Source organism: Canis lupus, chromosome 10 (genome assembly GCF_048164855.1).
Source record: "Canis lupus baileyi chromosome 10, mCanLup2.hap1, whole genome shotgun sequence".
NCBI classification, from domain to species: Eukaryota; Metazoa; Chordata; class Mammalia; order Carnivora; family Canidae; genus Canis; species Canis lupus.
In genome coordinates, this window is record NC_132847.1 from 41967987 (window position 1) to 41977540 (window position 9554).

General features: G+C 40.2%; 1 protein-coding gene across 1 annotated transcript; it reads right to left on the reverse strand.

The window, feature by feature from the left end:
- Positions 1-2458: 2458 nt before the first annotated feature.
- Positions 2459-3254, reverse strand: LOC140640935 (interferon beta-like). Its single transcript, XM_072840296.1, has one exon. The coding sequence runs from the start codon at positions 3225-3227 to the stop codon at positions 2634-2636; it is 594 nt and encodes a 197-aa protein (XP_072696397.1). The 5' UTR covers positions 3228-3254; the 3' UTR covers positions 2459-2633.
- Between the last annotated feature and the right edge of the window lie 6300 nt (positions 3255-9554).

Here is a 9554-nt window from a genome sequence, read left to right on the forward strand (position 1 = left end):
AATATATTCTCGCAGTCTGTGACATATCTTTTCATTTTCTTAAGAGGGTCTTTAAAAGGGCAGCCCCAGTGGCTCAGTGGTTTAGTGCAGCCTTCAGCCCAGGGCGTGATCCCAGGGTCCCAGGATCGAGCACCACATCAGGCTCCCTGCATGGAGCCTGCTTCTCCCTCTGCCTGTGTCTCGGCCTCTTTCTCTCTGTGTGTCTCTCATGAATAAATAAATAAAATCTTAAAAAAAAAAAAAAAAAGAAGGTCTTTAAACGCCCTTTCTTTGCCCCTACCAGAAAATTTTCACTGCTGTTTTATTCCAGGGATGATCACAGCTCCAGACCATCTGATGGGCTTCTGTCTTTTTCCTCCTCAGAAACAGACACACAGAAACGTACCATTGGCATTGCACTACCATTTGCGTTGCCATATCCACAACTTTGGGAGGCTCATCACTATTTTTCTAAATGAGTACTCTCTTTTGATGTATTCTGGTGCCAGCTAAAATAATAACGGTATTCCTTTACATGTGGCCATCCATTTAGCATAGGCACATACTCACACACGTGCTTTTCGAATTAATATTAATGATCATTTATGCTCTCCTAGTGATGGGCAGACTTTTGGTGTTGTAGACGGGCTGACACACTCAGCTGTGGCATAAATATTTATAATTCTGCAGAAGGAGCCTTGCCTCTGTCCTCTGGCTCCCAGCACACATGCAGAGCAGACCTCCCCAGCCTCTGGGTTCCTGGGCCCACTTGGTGGTGAGCAGAGAAGAGCCTCTTGCTGAGACTCCTTCAGTAAGGTGGGCGCAGGGAAGGCGATGGGCAGCTGGCGCCCCTTGCCAAGAGTTAGGCTTCTTGGCTCTTCTAACCACTGCCCCTTAGTCTGCATTTTCTTGTCTTTGTAGCCCCGCAAAAGGGGTGTGGTGGGGGTGGAGTGTGAGTTGTTTTGAGGAGAGGGAGGGTTCCTTGTATCGCCAGGCCTCTGCTGGCTATCGTAGGCCCAAGGCCTTGGATCTGCCACGGCATGTAGCACTTCTTGGTTCATAGCCGGTGTGTAACGGCCAGAAGAGGGAGCCTCAAGTTCATTGTCTGCACCCTGCGATAGATCTCCGCTGACGCTCTTTTGACAGAACTCAGACTTCCCTACTGGTTTAGCAGAAAACGCTTAGATGTGAACAAAGTCTTATACGATTCAGCCCATTGCATTTTTTAAACCTCCACGCATCGGCTGTGTGACCTGGGGGCAGCGACTCAACCTGAGAGACTTCGTTGCTGGAGCTATAGAACAACAGTGATGGAATTGTGCCCATTGGAGGGGTGCTTGTGAGGTGGACTTAAATCCAATTACATACATGGGGGCGGAGTGCAGCACCTGGATGGCAGCTGCTTAAGACAGGAGCACCTGTCTTGATAGTCTAAATTCCCAAGGCTTTCAGTGCGAAGACAGAAACCCAGCCAATTGGTACATGCTGGCCAGGTGCCCCAGGACCTCCTAGGAAAATTGTATTTTTTCAGTGTAGTCCTTGAGAAAAATCAGGACACTTTCTATCCCACCTGAATTTCCCTCTCCTGAGCCATGCTTCCTGGTTTTTCACTTGACAGAAATGACTTAATCTGCCACACTTGTCTTGGATTTGGACTTAGGGGTGCGTGGGGCTTCAGAGATGCAGAGCATCAGAAGTTGATAAGGTAGCCTGGAATTCTGTATGAACAGGGCAGGGGGGACCAGGAGCAGATTTGCTTTTCTGCCAAATGGGTAGAAAAATCTAGCCAGATAGCAGAGATAGAAAGCAGAATTCTTTATTCTTATGGTGCCTGTGCCCTGGAAGCAGGAAGAGATCCCCAGCTCCACTGAGACTGCTATACATCTTAACTGTCAGGGAAGAGTACAAGAAAAGGACTGCTTGCTTCACAATGTCACAGAAGTGCCTGGGACTTCTCACCCTTAGCTTAGGGGGGCACATAAATATTTTAAAATCCTGTGGGGTTGGGAGGGTGTCGGGCAAGCAGAGCACCCTGAATATAATAGGAATTAGGAATAAGTTTAGGGCAAACACAAGAGCTGAAATATTCCTCTAGTTGCCCTGTTAGTCAAATTCTAACTTTAGGATCAGAGAGCCTGAAGATACAGAGGAGAAGCAGAATAGAAGCAATGGAACCTCCTTGTTCTAATTCCAGAGCCACTTGCCTGCCTCTTCCATTTCAATTCTGAAGAGGCTGAGGCCACATTAATTCTCCTGAACGGTTCACCTCCCCTTATCATCCATCATTTTATATATTCCACATGGCTTCTTTGGATTTTAAATTCCTTGGCAAGAATCTCTACAGTTTTGTAGGCACAATATATAAAGAATTGTAATTTTTAGGTGCTCCATAATTTTCGACATGATGCTAATGAAATTGAAATTAAAATTCCATGTTGATTTTTGTTTCATAAAAAGAAATTTATTTTCTAGGGTGAAAGTTTAAATAAATAGGAAAATAACTTAGTACATAGATCAAATAAGTTAGTACAAAAAATGAATGTAATTTCAAATGCAGTACATTAGCTGTCACTTACAGAGCATCTGCCAGTTGAGGAATGCCTGAAATCCTTGTCAAGCATCGTCCATTCCGAGAGGCAGAGGCTGAGAGATCTTCAGTTCTGGAGATAATCTGTAAGTATATTAAGGAAGAAAAAGTTCCTGCAGATTTCTGCTTGGACTATTGTCCAGGCACAGATGCTGTACTCCTTGGCCTTCAGGTACTGCACAATCCTTAAGTAATATTTCTTCAGGTGCAGAAGAGTCCTGTTGTCCCAGGTGAAGTTTTCCTTCTCTTTGACGTCCTCCAGGATTATCTCCAGATGTTCCTTCTGCCAGTGGAGCTTCACAAGAAGGTTCTCGACAGTGGTCTCATTCCATCCTGTTCTAGAGATATTTCTCCTGAAAATATCAAAGATCTTCTGGAACATCTCATGGGTGATCAATATGATGTCCTCCTTCTGGAACTGGCGTGATTTCTCGATTTCCTCAGGGATCTCGAAGTTTATCCTGTCCTTGAGGCAATATTCAGTGGTTCCATTCAACTGTAATAGGAGCTCCTGACACTCCAAACTGCTGCTGCTTAGCTGGGATCGAAGCAAGTCGTTGCTCATGGCAAGAGCCATGGTGGAGAAATACAACAGGAGAGTTGTTTGGAGGATGCATCTACTGGTCATGATGAAAATGGGAAGAGTCTCACCTATTACCATCTCGATGCTGAAGCCAAAGCTCTGAGAGTTCAGAGCGCAAATGCCCTTCTACCAGGAGTGTAGCCCTATTTATACAGGATGGTCCTCTTTCTATCGCAGAGGAATTTCCCACTTTCAGTTCTCCCTTTCATTTTTCCTATGTCATTTAAATTAGTTTGTTCACTTATTTTAAGGCCTTCCATTATTTTTATATACATTGTGGAAAAGACTTAGAAACTGTGAGGATTTCCAATGTTTTGCTATAGTGAGTTCCCAATTACTAAAGAAAAAAAGTAAGCCCAATCATTTAGAGCTTGACCATTACAGGAGTACTCCTTTGGCAAAGATTTTTTCTTTTTCTTTTTTAGTATTATGAGGTGGGTTTTTTTTTTTTTTTTTTTTTTTTTTTGGGAAGGTGGGTCTTTGTGTGCAAGATGTCTTTTTCATAAAAATTAGGCTTAATTCCCAATTACAGTATCACAAAACAATAAATAAATGCAGTTTATGATTTAAAAAGACACCTATCTTTTTTCCCCCTCTGTAAAATAGAATAGTGTTAAAACTAAGTTGATGTGAATATTTTTTTGTAGGACCCTACCCACATACAGCAAGACAGCATATAGCTTTATTAGTCTTATTTACTGTTTTATCTGGCAATCTCAGCTATCCAGAATGTAACTGAAAACCAGGGATTAAGCAATATCTTTAAGCAGAAAAATGAATGTTATGTGAGCCATGTATAAAAGTTTGTGGTTCCCCTTACAGGGTCTTTTGCAATCATTATTGAGAATCAATGTATTCTTATTTTGTACATAGTTCTAACAAACCTAAACATCTGATTTTCCACTCTCCTGCAAACAACAATTTAGAAAGAGGTCTAGAAGGAAAATGGGAGGATTGGCCAAAGGGAGTTATTTTCAGGAAACCAAAGATGGTACAACATTATATAGTCCATATAACATTATTTGGAGCAGATTATAAGCTAAAATGACTAAAACTAAAAGAAAACTTGTTTTTTATTTTTTAAAAAACATTGGAATGAAGAAGACTTTTCTCAGCAAGATATAAAACCCAGGAACTATAATAGAAAATATTGATAAATATGACTAGAAACAAGTTATAAATTTCAATGACAAAAAAAACAAAGTTAAAGAGGAAAAGCAGTATCAAAAACATTGTTACAATCCAGAGTGAGAAAGGGATAATTTTATTCACATACAAGCAGCCCTTAAAATTAATAGAAAGGTGTCAGAAAAGTTTGTGAATAGCCAGATATCAGGAAAAGAAATATTAAGGGCCAAGAAAGCTATGAAAATCTGTTCATGTTACTAAGAAATGTAAATCATACTAGAAATGAAGTAATCATTTTTCACCAGTAAGATTTGAAAAAGTCGTGGGAAAAGAATATTCTAATATACACAATGGAAGTATAAATTTATGCAAATGTTTGGAGAATGGAAGTATAAATTTATGCAAATGTTTGGAGAATGGGGAAGATTGTTTTTTTAAAAGTAGCCAGAACAATATCTCCCATCCCAGGTGAAAATCTATAGCCTGACTGTGAGTCTACCTATCAAGAGGGAGTGTCTGTATCCCTCCTCTGGAATCTGGGCAGAATTCTATGGTAGAAACAATGTATAATTTTTGAGGCTGAATCCGGAAAGATAATAAGATGTCTACCTTGTTAGCTGAAATTCTTGCTCTTGCAGCCAGTTAGCCACTATAAAAGTGATCTGACCACCCTGAGTCGGCCATGCTGTGAGAAAGCCCAAGTCAGCTCACAAGGAGGGACCACATGGGAGTTGGCAATGTATTTCCAGATTTAATATTTCAAGCTATGGAATTGTCCCTTTAATTTGCAATATCACTGCTGATAACTTACCTTTGGATATTCCTGCAGGAGTATGTGTATATGTGTTTGAATATAATGTATGAACATATATGAATGTTCACTGCAGTACTGCCATAGTACGAAAGACAAATTAAATATCCATCATTGGGGAATTGATTAAGTAATACCATGGTAGACAAAAATGGAATGCTATATAGCCATTAAAAAGGAAGATCAGCTGATACAGACCTGTATTCCAGATATACTTAATGAAAAGAGTAATATATATAATAATGGATATGGTGTTATCATTTGTTTTATAAATTAATAGAGAGATATATGTATATATGCTGATACATGCATATAATTTCTTTTTTAGTTTTTTTGTCAGACACATTTACTCATCTGGTATTAATTGTTACCAGGAGGGAGAATGCTAACAAGGACGAGGATGTAGGAAGAAGGAAATTCTTTCCCTTTTCACTTTTTACATGAGAACCTTTTGATGTATGTTTATTCCCTTGATCAGAAGATATCTGGGGGGCAGCCTGGGTGGCTCAGTGCTTTAGTGCTGCCTTCAGTCCAGGGCATGATCCCGGAGACCCGGGATCGAGTCCCACATCAGCCTCCCTTCATGGAACCTGCTTCTCCCTCTGCCTGTGTCTCTGCCTCTCTCTCTCTCTCTCTCTCTCTGTATCTCTATGAATAAATAAATAAAATCTTTTTAAAAAAAGATATCTGGGGAACAGAACTGTTAGGAATTCTCATAATTAAGTGCAATTTATTTGTTTAAAAGAATTCAGTAAATGTTACTAAATTTTTAACTTCCATTTTATTCACATTTAAAATTTTTCTATACTGAAAATATATTGCTGTGCCATTAAAAAATAAAAAAACACCCACTTATATTAAAAGGAGACTATGAAAGTGTACATACAACACAGCTATGCAAAAGTATGTAGAGAATAAAATTAATAAAAGAAATATAGCAACATTTTGATAGTGGTTATGTTTGACTTGTATAACAAAAGGGTGGCAATTTTTCTCTATGTGGCTTTCCAATTTTTACACCAGTGAATGTATACTTTCATTTATAGAATAATCTACTCTAAAAGAGAACCAGTAAGCCCCAGTCTTTCTGGGTGTTCTGCCCTGATTTCATTCTCTCTGGCCTTTTGAACTTCGCATTCCAGCTCTGAACAGAACCTCAGCCATCCCCTGGATTCTTCACAATGAGTTTTTGCAAAAGCAAAATCATCCCACAGCTGTTCCACTTTCAGATGCCCAGTTATGTCCATCATTAAGTCATTCTTCAGGGTTTCTTCTTATTGTTAAGGATCTCTGGATTAGACTGGAATCATCCATGGCTCATGGCACAAAGGCCAATACAAGGAGTCACAGAGGCAAGTCAACTTAGAGATGGTCCACTGCACTAATGGAGGGATGGAGGTTGTCCAAGGAGTTTGGTCACTAGGACCTGCTCTTCCAGGGTGACTTGCACACTCATGTAGAGCTGAGCTCCTATGGCTCAGGCAAAGGGCCTCCTCATCCTGCCCACATCTGATAGTCTCTGATCCTCTATGATCAAAGAGTGTATAATCTAAAATAATAGTGGGGCAGTAGTGGCAGTAGTATTAGGTACCACAAATTGGGCAGTTACTGTGTGTCATTCTCTGGATAATCCTCATAGTAAACACTTGAGATGGGTTATCGTTACTCCCATTTTGCAGAGGAAGAGATTGATGCTCAAAGAGGGGGCTAAATAATGTACCTAAAATACACGCAGCTAACCAAATGAGTGGATTGCATTCAAACCTGTGTTCTTTCCATATATCATAGTTAGAAGATGGGGTAGACAAGAGCTAGTGCCTTCAGATAGGTCCAGGGTGCCAACCCATGGCCATTGCCATGATGGTGGCTCTCAAAGGATACAGGAATTACAGCTGATGGGGAGAATAAGGAGGCAAGCAGTCCTTCTAAAGAAGTGATGATTGTGGTGAAGGTGATAGGGTAGAGGGGGAATTCTAGATGAACGCTGTCCAAAAGAACTGTAATGTGAGCCACATCTGCAATTAAAATTTTTCTAGTAGCCCCGTTAAAGAGTAAAAAGAAACATTAAAAAGGTAAAGTTAATTTCAATAGTACATTTAACATAATATATCCAAATAGGGTCATTTTAACACACTAATCAATATAAAATTAATGAGATAAATTACTTTCTTCCTTTTCATCCTGTCTTCAAAATATGATGCACATGTTTACATTCACAGTCTGGCTCAGTTCAGACTGATCAAGCTCTCAATAGGCCAGCTGTGGGTAGCACCTGCCATAATAACTAGCATGGCTCTAGATGGAGCAGCAGCATGAACAGGGCCAGGAGAATGGACAAATGTGTAAGGAGCAAGAGAAGGTGTGGACAGCCTACCTATTAGGAGTCGAGGGGGACCAAAGGTGGAAAAATGAGCTCAGATATATTGTGGAGGCTCTTGAATGCTGGAGTGTGGCCTTTATACTTAAGTCTAGAGATCTCTGGGCAGAGAGGAGACTAGAGTTTTGTCCTGGGCAGAAGAAGAGGCCGCAATATTGGAGGTGAACTGGTGCCAGGAGCGGCAGGAAGAAGCCCCGCCCAGAGACTCTCATGCCTGTGGAGTTGAAAATAAAGGTGTAAAGGGGATTGGAAGAAAAGAGATGGATGCAGAATAGTAAAAGGGAATTCTTATTTTCTAATTTCTTCCCTTTGTCCTCTTTCCATTTCCTACTGTTGTGTTCACGAGGTGCTTCCTAGTCCTCTCTTCTAGTCGCCTTCATGAAATTTCTCCTCTAACCCCTTCTCCCAAGGATCTGGTGACAATCATGGTAGGAGTCTACCTATGAAGGGGTTAAAGTCTCTTCCTTTGTAAGACACTGTCTTTTATTTTAGTTTCATTTCCTCTAATTTATTATAGGAATTTTATTTTATCACAATAACCAGAAAAATTCAGACAACTGTGTCTCTATCAGGAATCTCCATAGCTTAGAGTCACCTAATGCACGCCTGCATTGCAAGGATTAATGCACCAGCCCTTTCCCATCAGCTTTTCCTTTCTGATTTGAAGCCATTTTTCGTGTCATCCCTATGTGGAAACCGTTTTCTTGCACACGTTTTCTCCCACAACTTTCTGTGGTGCAGACAACTACTTCCCGCCTCTGTACCGGTTTCTTCTGGTTAGTGAGGTTTTTCAGAGGGGTGGGGTGACATTTAGAAAGTAAAACTTGCATGGTGTTTCTAGCCATATGAAATCATCATTTGAATTTGGAGCTGCTTTTCTCTCTTCTTTCTTTCTTTCTTTTTTTTAAGATCTATTAATTTGAGAGACAGAGAATGAGCACTGCAGGGGGAGGGGCAGAGGGAGAGGGACAAGAGGACTCCCCACTGAACACGGAGCTCCCAGGCAGGGCTGGATCTCACAACCCTGAGATCATGACCTGAGCTGAAACCAAAGTTGGATCCTTAACCCACTGAGCCACCCAGGTGCTCCTGAAGCTGCTTTCCTATAAACCTCACAAACTGGAAGAGTTCTTACTCTTTTTGATGCAATTAATTACCTATGTGGGAGAAATATGTATCTAGAAATCAAAAATACAGTTTGTCTAATCATCTCTTCAACTTTTTCAAGAAAAGGGATCCTATAAAAAAATAATAGATTGGACAAGATGAAAAGTTATCAACAAGTGCCTGAACAGTGGCAGAACAGAAATTAAGCACCCCAAAACCCTTTTAGTGATAACCTGGAAGGAGCAGCAATGTTGAAAGTAAGAGAGTATTTTGATAGGTAAAAGGGAGAATTCCCAGACACCTGGATGGCTCAGTGTTTGAAACTTTGGCTCAGGATGTGAAGCGGGGATCCTGGGATTGAGTCCCATGTCAGGCTGCCCACAGGGAGCCTGCTTCTCCCTCTGCCTATGACTCTGCCTCTCATGAATAAATAAATATAATCTCTTAAAAAATAAAAACAAAAGGGAGAATTCCCCATTCCTCCTTTTGAAAAAAATGATATAATATACATAGAAAATCATGCACAAATCTTAATTTTACAGCTCAACAATTTATTATAAAATCTTGTTTCTGCACAACTTTGTAACCACAAACTAAGTGAAGGCATAAGCATGACCCATGGGACAGAAACCCCTACTTGTCCCCTTGCAATTATTATTTCACCATCCTCTCACAGAGTCACTACTGCCTTTGAACTCCCTGTATCCTGCTGGTTTTTAAATTTTGTATAAATGGCTTCTTTCATTCAATAGTACATCTGTGAGATTCATCGATGTTGCTGTGTACAGTTATAGTTTATTAATTCACATGAATGTGTCATACCTACTTAGAAATGCCACAGTGTTTTATCGTTTTCACTACTGCTAAGTGATTGAATATTTTTCTTTCTGATTTTTTTTTGCCGTTATAATTAATTCTGCTATGAAAATTCTTATATGTATCTTTTGGAGCACATTTGTATGTATTTCTTTGGGTAAATGCA

Coding starts and splice junctions, on each gene's coding strand:
- LOC140640935 (XM_072840296.1), bottom strand. CDS start 3,227: ATGGTAATAGGTGAGACTCTTCCCATTTTCATCATGACCAGTAGATGC.